Source organism: Paramisgurnus dabryanus, chromosome 6 (assembly GCF_030506205.2).
Source record: "Paramisgurnus dabryanus chromosome 6, PD_genome_1.1, whole genome shotgun sequence".
NCBI lineage: Eukaryota > Metazoa > Chordata > Actinopteri > Cypriniformes > Cobitidae > Paramisgurnus > Paramisgurnus dabryanus.
Genome location: NC_133342.1, coordinates 2,028,598 through 2,048,369, shown reverse-complemented (window position 1 = coordinate 2,048,369; position 19,772 = coordinate 2,028,598). Strand labels below are relative to the sequence as shown.

General features: G+C 39.6%; 1 protein-coding gene and 1 pseudogene across 1 annotated transcript; both read left to right on the top strand.

The window, feature by feature from the left end:
• The first annotated feature begins 96 nt into the window (after positions 1 to 96).
• Positions 97 to 6,364, top strand: LOC135744205 (tripartite motif-containing protein 16-like; annotated as a pseudogene).
• Positions 6,365 to 8,397: 2,033 nt separating this feature from the next.
• On the top strand, positions 8,398 to 16,456 carry LOC135744314 (tripartite motif-containing protein 16-like). The gene is made up of 6 exons (XM_065262341.2): positions 8,398 to 9,045; positions 9,203 to 9,298; positions 9,508 to 9,741; positions 14,937 to 15,096; positions 15,175 to 15,213; positions 15,324 to 16,456. Exons 1-6 carry the CDS (start codon positions 8,455 to 8,457, stop codon positions 15,857 to 15,859), a joined length of 1,656 nt encoding a protein of 551 aa, XP_065118413.1. The 5' UTR covers positions 8,398 to 8,454; the 3' UTR covers positions 15,860 to 16,456.
• The last annotated feature ends 3,316 nt before the right edge of the window (positions 16,457 to 19,772 follow it).

Sequence of the window (19,772 nt, the reverse complement as noted above, 5' to 3'; positions counted from 1 at the left end):
TGCACACCTTTCATAAACACAACCAGGAAGTTCTCGAGTTCAGGAAAACTGAAACTAAATCACTCTCAGGTGTGTGTACGTGTCTTCTTTTCTAAAATGGCAGAAGCAAGTGTTTCACAGGATCAGTTCAGCTGTTCAATCTGTCTGGATCTACTGAAGGATCCTGTGACCATCAACTGTGGACACAGTTACTGTACAGTATGAGCTGTATTACAGACTACTGGGATCAAAAGAGATACTACAGCTGCCCTCAATGCCGACAGACCTTCACTACAAGACCTGTTTTAGGTAAAAACATCATGCTGGCTGAAGTGGTGGAGAAACTGAAGAAGACTAAACTACAAGCTGCTCGTCCTGATCACTGTTATGCTGAACCTGGAGATGTGAAGTGTGACGTCTGTACTGAGAGAAAACACAAAGCTGTCAAGTCCTGTCTGGTGTGTCTGAACTCTTACTGTCAAAATCATCTTGAACAACATGAGAATTTATTCAAAGGGAAGAAGCACAACCTGATAGACGCCACTGGACGACTTCAGCAGATGATCTGCCGTAAACACGATAAAGCCCTTGAGATTTACTGTCGTACTGATCAGCTCTGTATATGTTATCTGTGTACGGTGGATGAACACAAAAAACATAAGACTGTATCAGCTGCAGCAGAGAGGACTGAGAAACAGGTGAGAGCTGAGAACATTGGATTGTTTTGTTTATGTGATCAGTTCTGCATTATAATAAATGTTTCCTCATGCTCATACTACAGCTAAATGAACAGTTTATCTTGTTTATCATTATTTCCACATCCAACAGAAACAACTGAAGGAGACCCAGAGAAAATACCATCAGAGAATCCAGGAGAGTCAGAAGAAGCTTCAGGAGCTGAGAGATGCTGTGAAGACTCATAAGGTGAGTTTTGATCAGAAGAACAACTGCTGTCTGCTGTTTCAGATCTGTTTCAGACTCAGTTAGGACTCTCATCCAATCAGTCAGTGAGGAGTTCAGTGCTGGATGACTTTCACTGAAGTTCACTGTGTGTAACAGACTGTGTGATGTACCAGTAAGAGCTGAGTGAATGCTGCTGATTCTAATGCTCCTCTCTCTGTGTGTCCTAACAGCGCTCTGCACAGACAGCAGTGGACGACACTGAGAGGATCTTTACTCAACTGATCCAAACCATTGAGAGAAGACGATCTGAGGTGACACAGCTGATCAGAGATCAGGAAAAGACTGCAGTGAGTGAAGCTGAAGGACTCTTGAAGCGACTGGAGCAGGAGATTGATGATCTGAGGAGGAGAGACGCTGAGCTGGAGCAGCTTTTACTCACAGATTATCACATAAATTTCCTCCAGGTAAAAAACAGTACAGTGGTGTTTAGGAACTATAGAGCATGTTTTACTGTGATTATATTTTATATTCAATGTTTGTGTTGTTTGTCTTTGTGTTTTTGTAGAGTTTCCAGTCTCTCTCTGTTCCTCCTGGATTTTCAGACTCACTCAGCATTACTGTCAGTTCTCTCCTCTCTTATGATGATGTAGGAAAATCTTTGTCTCATCTGAGAGAGAAACTAGAAGATTATTGCAGAGAAGAGATAGAAAGCATATCTGATAGAGGCAAGGCACCTATTTTTCTAAAACATTAGGCACACATTATGAAGTATTTGTGTTTGCTAAATCAAAATATATAAAATATGTAATTATTTAAAGTTTTAACATGTTATTTACAATGAATATGTATGTTTCCATAGTAAAGCATATTGACATTATTTCCACCCCTGAACCGAATACCAGGGAACAGTTCTTACAATGTGAGTATCAGCAAATAATACACAAATACTGAAGATAATTTTAAGATAAATGCTGAAAAAATATTAGAAGTGATCAAAAATTCCTTTGGCAATTTAAACCCCACAATCTTAATCCAATATAATTTTCTGTAATTTATGCTTCTTTTAACCAGTGGGAACCCCACTGGACTTTTCTTTCATTTTTAAAAAGTGTTACCTTCATCTCAGAGACATGAAACTCTGTGACTTTTCCTAAATAATCTATCTAAACATGCACAAAAAAACTAGGCTTGATTTGGTTGTTCAAAATTACTGTTTAAGGTGTTTGAGTTAAAAATGACCCCACATTGAAAATGAATGGGGAAATGAAAAAAATATGTTTTGAATGAATGGGAAAATAAGAAATAACTTTTTTCATTTTGTTTGTAAAAAAATAAATAAAAGTAAATCCATTATAAAACTGAAAATTTCTACATATAAACCAAGGTCTTGTCCATGGAGCATAAATAAAAAGTGAAACGAACTTTCCATCTCAAACACAAAATACAGTTTTTATGTATCTCAGAATGTTTAAATATGTATTCACAAAATGAAGAGTTTCGTTGCAAAACGAGATAAATCCGTTTTTTTAACTGTTCAGAAATCTCGTTTTTTGGTTGTGCATTCCAATTACAGTTTTTTTCATTCGCTAACAAGTGCTTACCCATACTTCAGATACTTTTTCTAAACACTTAACACAGACTTCCACCTAAAAAACACAATTGGCCAAATGCATAATTTTCTTCTCAAAAACAAATTTTGTTAAATATATACTAACTCTTCATTTCAAAACAGAACACATCTTTCTCTGCACATAATAACTTTACCAAAACACTGGTAATCTGACTCAAAATGAAATTATTCTTTCAAAGAATAACACTTCTTTTCACTTCACAAGGTACATGCAATCAATTAAAGTACACCAGGTTTCAAAATACTGGCTATTGTTGACATTACAAAAACATGCATAGACTCTTATGTTTCAGTTTTACAGGTATTTGCATGCAAAACATCCAATCCACCGTTTTTACGCTAAATGTATTGGTTGGGAACTGTGTGTCTGACTACAGGAGGAAAAGTAGAAACACAATATGATAGAGCAGAAAAAGTTTTACAGTATTGATCTTGATCATTTTTGAGGAGCTTTCCTCTTCCCCCAGAGGATGGAAGACGTTGCATTTTTTGTAGAGGGACAAAAAATTCTACATATTACTGTATGACCTTATTGACAATGACATGTCAAGTGAGAATAGAAACAATCCATGTAAAATGCAATACTTACCTGTTGGTTTGTTGAAAGATGCGTATAATGGAGGCACTCTTTCACCAGCCTCTCTTGGTGAAATCAGTGAATTTCATCACTGACTACTGTTCTTGCAGCCCTTGGAATTCTACTACCACCATCACCACACATTCTTACACCTCTACATTGCCCTCTCCTTGGGCCTGCTCTTCTCCCTGGCCCTCCTCTTACTGCTCCTGGACCTCTCACTGCACCTCTCACTGCTCTGCACCTCTCACTGTCTTGCACCTTTCACTGCATCTCTCACTGCTTCTTCACCTCTCACTGCATCTCTCACTGCTCCTGCTATCCTTAATGTCCTCCTTTTACTGTATAAGTGTCAATGTAATAGGAATAACCCCTGCCACTGAGTCTAAGCCAGACTGGAATCAGCTGTGGTTTGCCCAATTTACACAACATAAATCAGTTGTGTGTCAATTATACAATTTTCTGTTTATTATTAGCTGAGATATAAAAAACTGTAATATCAATTCAACTGCAGTTGGTTTGTTTTGATTTAAACTAGGGATGCACCGATACTGGTATCGGGTATCGGCCTCGATACCAAATTTTCTAAAGTACTCATACTCGTTAAAAGTCCCCCGATACCTGAAATCGATACCACGGTCTGAGAAATGTCTATGTTTGAGCGGCGTGTAAGGGGTTAATGCCTCGTGTTGTCCAAGGAGGCAGAGTTTACAACAAACTGGAAAACTAGTCCTTTGTTTTTTTGTTAAATTATATGACTAAAGCTGTTACCTGTAAATTTAAATCATGTTTTTTTATTAAGTACTCGGTATCGGTATCGGCAAGTACTGAAATGCAAGTACTCGTACTCATACTCGTATTCCAAAAAAGTGGTATCGGTGCATCCCTAATTTAAACCTTCATAACTTAAAAAATACAGCTAAGTAGCACCATAAAACAAATTAATAACATGATAACATAATAATAAACATGTTTTGTCAAAAAAAAAAAAAGGATTTATCTCGTTTTGCAACGAAACTCTTCATATGTCATAAAGTTGTGAAAAGAAGTTGAAGCATCAAGGAAAATTATGCCAGTTAAACCGCAAAAACGTTATCCTTTTTTAACACTGATTAAGCGTTTAACAAAAAGTTACGTATTACAGCTGTAACGTGTCAGAGAAGAAACTTACATTCATATTTTTGTAATTTTGGGATGAATGGTAATGCCTCATATGAGATGTCAGAATAATAATTATTGACATTCAGATTCCTTGTTTACAGATTATATTCTTTGTCTCCATAGATTATCGTCAGATCACTGCAGATCCAAACACAGCAAATAAGTATCTCAAACTATCTGATGACAACAAAGTGATTACTGACACTAACAGAGTCCAGCCGTATCCTGATCATCCAGACAGATTTGATGTTTATCGTCAGGTGTTGTGTAGTGAGAGTGTTTGGGGACGCTGTTACTGGGAGGTTGAGTGGAGTGGTACGGTGTGTATATCAGTGTCATATAAGAGCATCAGCAGGAAGGGAGGGGGTGATGACGGTGTGTTTGGGTGTAATGATCAGTCCTGGCGTTTGTCCTGCTGTGACTCCAGTTGTTCATTTAGGCACAATAACATTGAGACTAAACTCCCAGTAGTGTTCAGATCTTCTAGAATAGGAGTTTATGTGGATCACAGTGCAGGATCTCTGTCCTTCTACAGCGTGTCTCGCACAATGACCCTCATCCACAGAGTCAACACCACATTCACACAACCTCTCTATCCTGGGTTTTACATTTGTTTTGGATCCGTGAAACTGTGTGATCCAACAGTTGGCTATAATACAGGATTCTACAAATATTTTAGTTTTAGTACACTTTGGGGGTTTTTACCAGGGGTGCAGGGTTTAAAATTTTATTGAAGCTTCCCTGGGTGCCACCATTGCTTAGCAAACCCCCACCTGCTGTTAGCATTACATTGACTCCCATTCATTTTGGCGTCGTTTTGACAGCGAATAACTTTACCTCTGAGGCATTTAAAGACTTAATTTTTCCATTAATTATTTCTAAAGAAACACGAAAATGTATAAAAGGCTCCATTACCATGTATCTTATGTTATGGCCCAGTAGAAGCAGTTTTTGTAAAAATTGGCTAACATGCATCATAACCTGCTTCTCTCTGTCGCGCAGTAGAGAAATTACCGTATGGACAGGAGGAGAAGCTCGTAGGCAATCTTTACTGTCTATGAGGCAATCGGGTGGACGTGAAGGCATAAAGTCAAGGGATATTATTAATCAGAATACTTACCAAAATGTGTTCCTGTTCACGCTCACCATCTCTGCAAGATTCGGTGGGTGATTCAGATTTCTCGTGGCACGGCTATTAGAAGACTTACAATTGTCAGACAGGTTCCTCACGTGACATCTACGTCATCAAGCTCAGTTTGAGTCTGCGCAGTACGCTCGACTCCCATGAAGTGCATGCTTTTAATTGACTTCACTTGTCTCCGTTGAATCCAATGGGGTCGCTGTGTCCATTTCTTTTACTGTCTATGGTTTTACAATGTGCTTTTGACACTGGGTTATCTTTGTCTGTGTTAAACCCCGTTGTTACCCTGCCCCACATGAAAAAATACTGTAGCATGCTATTCATTAGAATTTAGAAGTTCGAAGTATATTGCAGTATATAATAGCAATACTACATTAATTTATAGATTTTTTCTTGTACATGAGTTATGCTTCATACTTGTAATTTCCAAGGCATGGGTAAGCCTCTGAGCTTTTCAAATTCCTCATTGCCTTACCATCACAAACAACTCAGTCAACACAGTAGATAAATAAACTGTAAGTTATAAGCAGCAACTTTTTTACTTCTCATCCATTTTCTCTATAAAGGAGTGGATGGCATGCGGATGTCCTTATAGGATCTGTCAGAATTTGAATCCACATCTTGCTGTAAATGAATGACTAAAGACAACGCAAAAAAAGCATTGTTGATGTCAAAACAAAAATTACTCCCCTAATTCACACAAAGCATCATGGGGTGTAGAAATAATGTCAATATTAAACACACTATAGCAGTAAATTATTAATGAATAAGGTTGTTTTACTCAATAAATTGCATTTACTGAGTCATTTATTCTTGGACTCTTTTTTTTCCCTTAGATGCAGGTGAATGTATTATCTTGATAAACACAAATGTAAAGGTGTACGCAATACAGATTGAGATGACATTGAGCTTCAAGTGTCTCACTGCAGTTTTAGTCTCTGTATGATGTTGTCACATTGTGGATATATTTATTTTCTCACTGGCACCTGTTTGCACAACAGGTGCATACATGTTCAAAATTAATAAATCTTAAAAAATTTACTCACTCTGAGGTTATTTCAGATCCATATGGCCTTCTTTGTCCCTGGAAGACAAAAGACATTCATTTGAAGATCATATCGCTCAAACATGCAGCTTTGTTTAAGATGTCACAGATATATTTAAAGGCAGCTATAACAATCTTCATAAGATTTATTCAATCTTTAATTCTCTGTGGGCTTCCAGTTTTACAGACAAAATTACATGAACACATTTAGAAGATGATTTTATCAAAAGCAATTTAAGTGTTGTTTAAACTATCAGTTTTTGTTCCCTTTGAGCCCTGCATGGGCCAAAACTCCAGCCCTACCCCGGCCCTGGCCTGTAGTGTTCAAGCCCTACCCGACCCCAGCTCGACAATGCCTGCAATTTTTCAGCCCGAACCCAACCAGACCCGAACGCACGCTCTCTCTCTCAGATGCGCGCTGTCTCTGCTACACACGCAAACACACACACACAACGAGGAGAGTAGAGCCCTGCAAGCCCGTCGGGGCCCGACAGGCTAAGCACATTTGGGCCGGACTCGGGAGGTTTTTTTTTTACAGACCGGGCTCGGGTCGGACTCAGGCTTATTTTAGCGCCTCTCCTCATTGTGTGTGTGTGTGTGTGTGTTTGCGTGTGTAGCTGAGACAGCACGCATCTGAGAATGCGCGTGCCAGAGAGCGAGAGAGCGCGCGCGCATAAAAGAGCACGCGCGTCAGAGAGAGCTTAAAAGTGATTGATATTGGTCTCGGGTCAGGTCGGGCTGAAAACTTGCAGGCATAGACCTTTCTCACAACTTCCGTATTTATGACCGGAACTACGCAATCGTCGCGGAAATCTACTTCCTCCGCAGTCAAGGCAATGTAAAAAGCCGTATCTGTTCCATCAATTCCCTGTTGATGGTGAAGGTATACATCCGGCGAGACTTATAATGTGTCGTTTTAGTTAACAGTTCAGTAACAGTTATACTCGCTCTCTACTTACCTAGAAATTTATTGACAAATTCTTCATGGAAAAAGTTTTCCTCCACTTGCCCGGGTTTATGTTTTTCTAGTGTGTTGACGCTTGACAGGAACTCCGCTTACACGACGATTACGTATTTCCGGTTACTGTGAGAAAGGTCTATTGTCGGGCTGCGGTCGTGTAGGGCTTGAACACTACGGGCCTGGGCTGGCCAGGGCTGGAGTTTTTGGCCCGTGCAGGGCTCTAGAGGAGAGATGCTAAAATAAGCCCTAGTCCGACCCGAGCCCGGTCTGTAAAAAAAAAAAAAACGGGCCAAGCCCGGCCCAAATGGGCTTAGCCTGTCGGGCCCCAACGGGCTTGCAGGGTTTTAATTCCTATTATCAGCTAAATGATTTCCTCAATGTTTTGATCTTGAATAACTTAAAGCTAATGAATTATTCTAAAATATAAAACTGATGTCCAAATCTGAGTTCACTGTGAATGTCTCTTTGAGTTTCTGTATGAGACTGACATCTAGTGGACTTATTTATTATATGACTGGGATTCATGTTTATACACCTTTCTTAAACACACCCACAGAAGTTCTTGAATTCAGGGAAACTGAAACTAAATCACGGTCAGGTTTTTGCATGTTTCTTCTTTTCTAAAATGACAGAAGCAAAGCAATTGTCTCTTTGGCTCAGGATCAGTTCATCTGTCCAGTCTGTCTGGATCTACTGAAGGATCCTGTGATCAAAAGCAATTTAAGGTGTTGTTTAAACGATCAGTTTTTGTCCCCTTCGAATCAAACCCATGACTTTCGCATTGAAAACCTCAGGATAATTTTCACTGTCAGCTTAAGGGTTTCCTTGGAGTGTTTTAATCTGTTAAAGGAATAGCTTAAATCGAAGTAATTATTTTAAAATGTAAAGTTAAAATGCAAACCTGTAGTCTGTATGAAGTCTGTATGAGACTGACATCTAGTGGACTTATTTATTATATGGCCAGTATTCCTGTTTGCACACATTTCATTAACCAGGAAGTTCTTGAGTTCAGGAAAACTGAAACTTCACTGTCAGGTTTTTGTTTTTCTTTTCTAAAATGGCAGAAGCCAGTGTTTCTTTGGCTCAGGATGAGTTCATCTGTTCAATCTGTTTGGATTCACTTATAGTTCCAGTGACGATTCCCTGTGGACACAGTTACTGTATGAGCTGTATTACAGACTACTGGGATCAAGATGATCAGAAAAGAAACTACAGCTGCCCTCAGTGCAGACAGACCTTCAATACAAGACCTGTTTTAGGTAAAAACACAATGCTGGCTGAAGTGGTAGAGAAACTGAAGACGGCTAAACGAAAAGCGGCTCATCTTGATCACTATTATGCTGAACCTGGAGATGTGGAGTGTGACGTCTGTACTGAGAGAAAACACAAAGCTGTCAAGTCCTGTCTGGTGTGTCTGAACTCTTACTGTCAAAATCATCTTGAACAACATGAGAATTTATTCAAAGGGAAGAAGCACAACCTGATAGACGCCACTGGACGACTTCAGCAGATGATCTGCCCTCAACATGATAAAGTACTTGAGATTTACTGTCGTACTGATCAGCTCTTTATTTGTTATCTGTGTAAGGTGGGCAAACATAAAAAACACAATACTTTAAAAGCTGAAGAAGAAAGAAGAAATAAACAGGTAAGTGCTGAAAGCACTGAAAGTGCTTTTGTTATCAGTTCTGCTCCAATTATACTGTAGCTTCATAATTAAAGATCCTTTATTTTAATTTAGAAATGTGTGTGCATGTCTGTGATTAATGTACTGTTTATTTGGTAAAAACTTCCACACCCAACAGAAACAATTAAAGGAGACCCAGAGAAAATACCAACAGAGAATCCTGGAGAGTCAGAAGAAGCTTCAGGAGCTGAGAGATGCTGTTGAGACTCGTAAGGTGAGTTTTGATCAGAAGAACAACTGCTGTCTGCTGTTTCAGATCTGTTTCAGACTCAGTTAGGACTCTCATCCAATCAGTCAGTGAGGAGTTCAGTGCTGGATGACTTTCACTGAAGTTCACTGTGGGTAACAGACTGTGTGATGTACCAGTAAGAGCTGAGTGAATGCTGCTGATTCTAATGCTCCTCTCTCTGTGTGTCCTAACAGCGCTCTGCACAGACAGCAGTGGACGACACTGAGAGGATCTTTACTCAACTGATCCAAACCATTGAGAGAAGACGATCTGAGGTGACACAGCTGATCAGAGATCAGGAAAAGATTGCAGTGAGTCGAGCTGAAGGACCCTTGAAGCGACTGGAGCAGGAGATTGATGATCTGAGGAGGAGAGACGCTGAGCTGAAGCAGCTTTTACACACAGATGATCACATCTATTTCCTCCAGGTAACAGAGAACTGAAACAGGTCAGTACCCAGAAAGCAAGCAACTATTGAAACAGTTTTAAAAATGATTGATTTGTCAATGTTTATCCCATTGAATCATTATCAGGTGTGCACCCTCTATCAGGGCTTTGAACCAGATTTTTTCCCCAATTGGTTCGTTCCGAATAGAAACAGTATTTTAACGTTTCCGTTAACAAAAAATAAATTTCCTGAACCGATTAATAACGTTACATGTCAGCTGTGAGACATACAAATAAGTAGGCTGATCATTAGGACATTAAACTTAAATTATTAGTCTACATAATTTTCCTTTACATAAAAGTCTCTATCTTGTCATCAAACATTAAAAAAATGCTACATTATGTAAGTGGCATAACTGTAGTTCTGACATGACTACATTTGTTGAGTGCACTTAAACACGTGCACACACACACAGACGGAGGACGAATTCCAAACGGTGCTTCGGGAAGAAGATGCAGCATAAACAGTCGCTCCACATAAAGTGAAAATTACGTTGTTTTTCAGTGCTTTATTCGCCAAATGTATTTTAGTGGACTACAGTATGAGACACAGTAGCGCAACTCTCTCTCAAGTTTATACATCAAGAGTTCTGGTCTTTGAAGGGCATAGGGATAATCACGTTTGATCGGAGTTGGGCCGGACACATTCAACTGCATGTGCGTCTGTGCGTACAGAAAATTGCTCACTTCAGCACCTCTTTGAAGTTAAATAGTTTAAAATCATTTAAGTGTTAACATTTGCAAGCCTTTGAAACACGTACCAACGATCAACTTTCACCCTATTTAAATTTGCGTATTAATTCAATTCAATTCAATTTTATTTATATAGCGCTTTTCACAAAAGTCAATTGTTTCAAAGCAGCTTTACATAAATAGAAGCAGTGAAAACACAGAAAACGACAGATAGCACAACAGAATACATGATAGCATGAGCAGTTAAATTTGCTGCGGCTATGACTCAATATTATAATTGCACGTATTACTAAAGCAACGTATAGGAGAGGAAGCTAGGTAAAGCCCAAAAAGGCTGCCTCCCCGGGGTGAAAAACCCCCTAGGAGAAAAAAAAACCCCGGGCTTTTATCCGAGGAAAAATAAGTCCTAGGAGGGAAAAACCCTTGGGAGAACGGAAATGGAGATTTAGCGGAGATTAAGCGGTTCTGCCGGTGATCGTTGGTCAGGTATCAGCTGGGCATAACGTTGAAGGACAGCCAGTAGATCAGAGGTGTGCCGACTTTCACATCTACCGGGACTGGGTCTGTTTGTCTCGTCCTCGGGTCGAGGACGAGACAGGGAGAGAAAAACAAAATCGTATTAGCGTAGCGGCCGTTCATATGTATTGAAGTGTCACACAGTGATGTGGTTTAACTCAGCTTAGTTCCAGACAGACTAAATATTGCGGCATAATTATATTATCCACAGTTGAGGATTTAGCAAATTGGGGGCCCAATGCGAGGGTATATATGGTAAATAAGGGTCACCTTCCGATCTTTAAGAGAAAATTAAACCTGACGACCCGTTTGACTAAGGCTGGAGGCCCCACTGTCGTCGTTAATGCAGGTTCAGTGGCAAACGGGTCTATATTGTATACCATTTACAGGACCAGGAGAAAACGCCAAAAACATCGCAACCCAACCATACGTGTTAACCCGTTTGACTAAGGCCGGAAGCCCCACTGTCGTCGTTAATGCAGGTTCAGTGGCAAACGGGTCTGTATGGCATACTATTCATAAGACTTACGATAGCGCCAAAATCGCAACCCGACCATACGTGCCAACCCGTTTGACTAAGGCTGGAGGCCCCACTGTCGTCGTTAATGCAGGTTCAGTGGCAAACGGGTCTGTATGGCATACTATTCACAAGACACACAAAAGCGCGAAAAACGCAACCCGACCATACATACCAACCCGTTTGACTAAGGCTGGAGGCCCCACTGTCGTCGTTAATGCAGGTTCAGTGGCAAACGGGTCTGTATGGCATACTATTCATAAGACTTACGATAGCGCCAGAATCGCAACCCGACCATACGTGCCAACCCGTTTGACTAAGGCTGGAGGCCCCACTGTCGTCGTTAATGCAGGTTCAGTGGCAAACGGGTCTGTATGGCATACTATTCACAAGACTCACGAAAGCGCGAAAAACGCAACCCGACCAAACATACCAACCCGTTTGACTAAGGCTGGAGGCCCCACTGTCGTCGTTAATGCAGGTTCAGTGGCAAACGGGTCTATATTGTATACCATTTACAGGACCAGGAGAAAACGTCAAAAACATCGCAACCCGACCATACGTGTTAACCCGTTTGACTAAGGCCGGAAGCCCCACTGTCGTCGTTAATGCAGGTTCAGTGGCAAACGGGTCTGTATGGCATACTATTCATAAGACTTACGATAGCGCCAAAATCGCAACCCGACCATACGTGCCAACCCGTTTGACTAAGGCTGGAGGCCCCACTGTCGTCGTTAATGCAGGTTCAGTGGCAAACGGGTATGTATGGCATACTATTCACAAGACACACGAAAGCGCAAAAAACGCAACCCGACCATACATACCAACCCGTTTGACTAAGGCTGGAGGCCCCACTGTCGTCGTTAATGCAGGTTCAGTGGCAAACGGGTCTGTATGGCATACTATTCACAAGACACACGAAAGCGCGAAAAACGCAACCCGACCATACATACCAACCCGTTTGACTAAGGCTGGAGGCCCCACTGTCGTCGTTAATGCAGGTTCAGTGGCAAACGGGTCGGTATGGCATACTATTCATAAGACTTACGATAGCGCCAAAATCGCAACCCGACCATACGTGCCAACCCGTTTGACTAAGGCTGGAGGCCCCACTGTCGTCGTTAATGCAGGTTCAGTGGCAAACGGGTATGTATGGCATACTATTCACAAGACACACGAAAGCGCGAAAAACGCAACCCGACCATACATACCAACCCGTTTGACTAAGGCTGGAGGCCCCACTGTCGTCGTTAATGCAGGTTCAGTGGCAAACGGGTCTGTATGGCATACTATTCACAAGACACACGAAAGCGCGAAAAACGCAACCCGACCATACATACCAACCCGTTTGACTAAGGCTGGAGGCCCCACTGTCGTCGTTAATGCAGGTTCAGTGGCAAACGGGTCTGTATGGCATACTATTCATAAGACTTACGATAGCGCCAAAATCGCAACCCGACCATACGTGCCAACCCGTTTGACTAAGGCTGGAGGCCCCACTGTCGTCGTTAATGCAGGTTCAGTGGCAAACGGGTTTGTATGGCATACTATTCACAAGACACACGAAAGCACCAAAATCGCAACCCGACCATACGTGCCAAACCGTTTGACTAAGGCCGGAAGCCCCACTGTCGTCGTTAATGCAGGTTCAGTGGCAAACGGTGGCAAACTATTTAATGCAATTCATTTTAAGTGTTCATGTAGAAAAGGTTTTTATTTATTTATTTGGTTGGTCTGTGTTATGACCGTGAGTGCTTTGTTCCGTGAAAATAACTATTGCGAGTTAAGAACCTTTACTAGACAAATTATGCGAATGCTATGTTGAAGAGAAAAGTTTTAAGTCTAGATTTAAAATGATCGACTGTGTCTGATTCTCGGACATCGGTTGGTAAATCATTCCAGAGCTTAGGGGCTAAGTAGGAAAAGGATCTTCCACTTTTAGACACTTTTGATAGTCTAGGGATAATCAATAGGCCAGAATTTTGCGACCGTAGTGTGCGTGATGGATTGTATTCTGATAGTAATTCTCTAAGATATGAGGGTGCTAAGCCATTTAAAGCTTTGTAGGTGATTAGTGATATTTTAAATTGGATGCGATATTTAACTGGTAGCCAGTGTAAAGATGCCAGAATTGGGCTTATGTGGTCATACTTCTTAGATCGAGTAAGTACCCTTGCAGAAGCGTTTTGAACTAGCTGAAGCTTGTTGACCTGATTTGAATGGCATCGCCCGAGTAGCGAGTTACAATAGTCTATTCTAGAGGTCATAAAAGCATGAATAAGCTTCTCTGCGTCAGATGTAGCCAGTATATCTGCGAATCGCATCCGAGCCGAACCGTAGGTCGTGATCTGTACATTCAACTAGCATTGTAATACCACTCATTTTTTGCATCATTAATACTGCACGCACACATAAAAATATTATTTAGGTAACTCTACAATTAAATATCTTGATCATATTAGATCTAAGCTTTCTTTGCAATAGCAGATGTATCTTAAAGCATGCTTCAACAGCCAAAGAAAACTTAACATTAAAACACAAGAGTCAGGGGCCCAACTAAGGGTGCTTTCACACCTACACTGTTTAGGTCTGCCCAAATGACGTGTCGGTCCGAGTACGGTTCGTTTGGGTCAGTGTGAACACAACAGCCGCACTCTGGTGCGCACTAAACGGCCGTTCCGAGGCCGCTCTTAACAGGTGGTCTTAGAGCGGCTGTCCCCGAACTCTGGTGCGACCCATCTGTGGTTTGAACGCTGCTCTACCTCGGCCAAACCAAATACAGGAATTTCTCCACGTTTGAGCCACTGGGCTTTCGTCGTGACATGAGCCGGGTGTTGTATTGTGGGTTAACAACAAACAAGTCAATCTTGGTCCGTTGCAGAGATTCGCTGTCTTTTGGACGTTTGAGCTCATGTTTCATAAATGCATAGCTGTCCTACATACACAAAAATAGTAATGGCTCCATGAGAAGGGCTTTTAATAGAACAGTTGCGCAATTTCACGTTAAAGCAGAAAAACTTTGCAAAGACGTGCATTGTTTATCTACATATCTTGCTACCTTTGCTCTTCATGTCAGGCTGGTTGTTGTGGAAACATGGGGGGGTGGTCATAAGATGGTAAGAGCTATCAGAGACCAATGACAGCGCTGACCGTTGTCACATGGTGTACGGTGCGGCGTTTTGAGTATGGTAAAAACAACTTATGTGAACACGGACCGCACTAACTAAAAAATTATACACTGTAATTTGGTTTGCACCATCATGTGTGAAAACACCCTAAAGCAAACACTGATCACCATAATGATGGTTTCTTGATTGATGGAATAGGATTAACATTGACAAATCAACAAATTTTTACATTGTTTCAATAGTTGTTTGCTGTTTGGGTATTCTTTAGAAGGGCATGTTTTTCTATTAAATGTTTGTGTTGTTTGTCTTTGTGTCTATGTAGAGTTTCCAGTCTCTCTCTGTTCCTCCTGGACCTTTAGACTCACTCAGCATCACTGTCAGTTCTCTCCCATCTTTTGATGATGTAGGAAACTCTGTCAATAATCTAAGACAAGAATTGGAGGATTTCTGCACAGAGGGGATAAGAAAGATATCTAATAGAGGTAGAGCATCTACACACATTTTGCATTTAAATGTTTAGTTTTTTCATCACTTTCTGAATTACTATTTTTTTTATCTAGTTACTCCTGACCCTAAGACCAGGATGCAGTTCTTACAATGTGAGTTTCAACAAACAAACATACACATATACTAAAGATGAACAAAGACACAGATTGATAACAGAAATATAAATTCAGATATCCTGATTTACACGTTTTGTTTTATTCAGATTCTTGTCAGGTTACTCTGGATCTAAACACAACACATGGACATCTCTGTTTGTCTGAGTGGAACAGAGTGATTACTAACACTGACAGAGTCCAGCCGTATCCTGATCATCCAGAGAGATTCAATGGTTGTTATCAGGTGTTGTGTAGTGAGAGTGTGAGTGGACGCTGTTACTGGGAGGTTGAGTGGAGTGGTGTGGTAAATATATCAGTGTCATATAAAAGCATTAACAGGAAGGGATGGAGTAATGAGTGTTTGTTTGGATGTAATGATCAGTCCTGGAATTTGCACTGCTGTGACACCAGTTATTCATTTTGGCACAATAACAATCAAACTAAACTCCCAGTAGTGTCCAGATCTTCTAGAATAGGAGTGTATGTGGATCACAGTGCAGGATCTTTGTCCTTCTACAGCGTCTCTGACACAATGACCCTCATCCACAGAGTCAACACCACATTTACTGAACCTCTCTATCTTGGGTTTGGGTTTGGAATTTTAGATTATAACTCAAAAGCGAAACTGTGTTATGCAATATGACTAACAAAGGTACTACAAAGAAGATTGTCAAATCATTGATAAATCATCATCTAATTAGTTAAAGGCGGGGTGCATGATTTTTGAAAAACACTTTGGAAAAGGGAGTCCGTCTGATTACCAAAACACATCAGCAGTAAGGGGCGTGTCTCCTAACCAACGTTGTTGCCTGGGTTGCATATGTGTGGGGTGGGTCTACAAAAGAAGGTCCAGATTCTATTGGGGTAGGGGCGTGTTTGTTAGGTGATTTCAAATGTCAACATTGGCTTTCAGAGATCATGCACCCTGCCTTTAAGCTGTCATTTAGGCTATATGCACAGCAAATTTAAATGCATGTATTACATATGGAGTCCCTCTGGTGTGAAATTACTTGCTTAAAGACAGGATGGTTAATTGATCACCACTTGCAAGACTTTAACTTTTAACCTATCCATCAGTCTTCAATTATATAATATGTCAGATATTATTAGATTAAATTATGTTTCTTCAGATGAAAGTATGAATATGAGATTGGAATTAGAAAAATGATTTGTATTTGACAGCTAAACAAATCATGTGAGCATTAGGGTGTGTACTGTGTACTGTAAATGTGTTTGTGTAAACGTTTGTATGCGAATATCCTTGTGTGGATGTTTGCTTGTAAAGTCATATCTGCTTTATGCTGCAGATTGGTCATAAAGTTCTTTTATGAATCATGCCCAACTTCTTAAAATATGCAAAACTTCTTAAAATATGCCACTCCTACAACTAAATAGTTTAAAGCCACTGCTATGCATTACATTTTCCCCCCTAAAAATCACTGTATTTGTATAAACACAAAAGTATTTTCATATGTAAATTCATACTGCTTTAAAATTGACAGTTAACGAGGTAAATTCTACCTTTAACCTTAAAAAGATCAAACAATGTTAATGGTTTAAAAGTAGCAAAATTCTAGCCAATACTGATCTGTGTGTGTGTGTTCACTAGTGACTGCCATTTAGTCAACTTGTTTATTACATATGTATATATGCAAACAGGTGTATCAATCATAATATATATAGCATTTTTATCAGTAAGGGGATTTCTAAGTGGGCTATTGACACAAAATTTCCATCAGATGTAGCCATCAAGCCAAATATTGAATTCATACAAAGAAATCAGAACATTTAAGTATACAAGTTGAGTCATAATAAATAAAGTGAAATGACACATGGAATAAGTATTGAACACATGAATACTACAAAACGAAAGACATCTTTTTAAACAACAATGACAAAAACCGCATGGATCAGCAAAGAGCATAAAAAAATTAACATCGGAAACTTTACTGCTTTACCATAAGATGCAAACAGCTGCTGGAGGCAAAGGGTCTGAAAGGGCAGTTGATGTGTCTATTTCAGTAAGGTAAGTATACGATATGATTGTATTTAGATGGGTTCAGATATTCTACTTTGATGAAACATTGTGTTGTTTATGTAGTTTGTGTTCGTTTACTAATTAGCGTAACAATATAGTTACTACGTCTACACAACAATCAGCAGTAAGGGGCGTGTCTACTAACCGACATCCGGTAACACTTTAGAATACTGTATCTTACTTACTGTATAACTAATAAGGAATTACTGCAGAATTAATTGTTAGTTCTTCATTAACACTCAAGTCACTACTATTAACTACTAAGGAATATGTGTTAATTAATCAGTATGTCAAAGCGTTTTTTAATTATGTTAAGTAACTATTAAGTAATCAGTAACTAATAAATTCAGTCATGCCTCCTGAAGAACTACGATTAAGTAACTACTAATTTCGCTTCAGGAGGAATAACTATTAAGTAACTATGAATGAACTGTGATGCTCAGTATCCGGTTATGGCCTGTCTTCTTCACTACTAATGTTAGTTGATTTACTTAGATGGAGCCATGACCTGCCAATACCTCAGGTATGTTTATGGCCTTATATATATATATTTTGTGTGTCTGTTTTTACTCAAGATATTTCACATCACTATTATAAAGTGATGACAAAGAATTCTGTATTTAAAGCGTAACTAAACCCCCGGTCAGAGCCTGACTCCACCCATTGCAATATTTGAAAAATGCAAGAAAAGTAGGCAGATCCCAACGGAGAAAGAGGGGATGAACTAAGCTCGTACCAAGTGTGTTGTGAGATCGTAACAAGGGCGTGGTGAGCTTGAACCTGCTTACGTCACGAGTTCTTTTTTGGACCCAACATCCAATAGAAAAATTCAACTGCAGTAGCCACCGTTCAACCTGAAGAGGGCAGCACTCAGACGTTTTTACACCATATTGTAGTATTGAAACACTTTATATCCAAATGTCAAAAAACTTACTAAAATCAATGAACAGCACTAATAAAGCATCATTCTTTCAGATCATTAACTAAAAAAAAAGTTGGTTTAGGGTTTAGTTACTCTTTAAGGCAACGATCAAATAATTACTTTGAACCCATTGATAATTAATGTAGAATTACCACATCATTATCAAGGAATTACTAAGAACCTGGAACAGTATTCTAAAGTGAAAACAATGGGAACCCATTGACAATAAAGAATTACCACATAATTCTCAAAGAATTACTTCAAACCCACTATTAACCCATTTGCGCCTGATGCTGCATGCACCAGCATTAGATGTAATGTTTCGGCGCGCAGAATCAGGCGCAAATGGGTTCATTAATAAAGTAATTATTTGAGAATTATGTGGTAGTTCCCATTGTTTTCACTTTAGAATACTGTTCCAGGTTCTTAGTAATTACTTGATAATGATGTGGTAATTCTTTATTAATTATCAATGGGTTCAAGGTAATTCTTTGAGAATGATGTGGTAATTCTTTGATCATTGCCTTGAATACAGAATTCATTTGTCATCACTTTATAATAGTGATGTGAAATATCTTGATTAAAAACACACACAAAAAATATACGCAACTTTCTTTCTTTCTTTTTTTTATTGGAGAATCAAAGATGTTACATTTTACAGAAAGTGAAACAGTTCTCCAGTTTTATTTTATCTTAAACAACTAAGCCTTAGACAACCCCTCCCCCACCAAAAAAAGCAACTTTCTTGTACTTTTACAGTTCATTAATGTGGTATCTACAGTGTTTGGTTTAAGGGTCGACAGCGCATTGTTAAAATGCGATAGCGATGCACCTCTCCGCTGACAGTTGGAAACCCCCAGTCCCATCTCTCTTACAAAGTGGGAGATATTACAAAACTCACAGATATTACCTGTGTGCGCTCAAACTTTAACCTGAATGTAATCAGTATAGTAGGCATACATCTAAGTAAATCAACTAACATTAGTAGTAAAGAAGAAGACAGGCCATAACCGGATACTGAGCATCACAGTTTATTAATAGTTACTTAATAGTTATTCCTCCTGAAGCGGAATTAGTAGTTACTTAATCGTAGTTCTTCAGGAGGAATGACTAAATTGATTAGTTACTGATTAATTAATAGTTACTTAACATAATTAAAAACTGCTATGACCTACTGATTAGTTAACACATATTTCTTAGTAGTTAATAGTAGTGACTTGAGTGTTAATGAAGAACTAACAATTAATTCTGCAGTAATTCCTTATTAGTTATACAGTAAGTAAGATACAGTATTCTAAAGTGTTACCCGACATCCTTGCCGGGGTATTCTATTGAGGTAGGGGCGTGGATGTTTAGGTGATTTCAAATATCAACATTGGCTTTCAAACATTGTGCACTCCGCCTTTAAAACAGTTGTTTATGTTGGTTATTTTGGTAATTTTATTCACTTTGTACTGCAAATGAGATGTGGACGTCTGATCTGTCTGTGTCCATGTGTTTGGAGGCGTGACTTTAGATGGCGATTTGATTGGAGGGTGAAATCGTGATTTCAGTGCTAGTCAGTTACCGTAAGCATTTTTCAAAATCAGATACCCT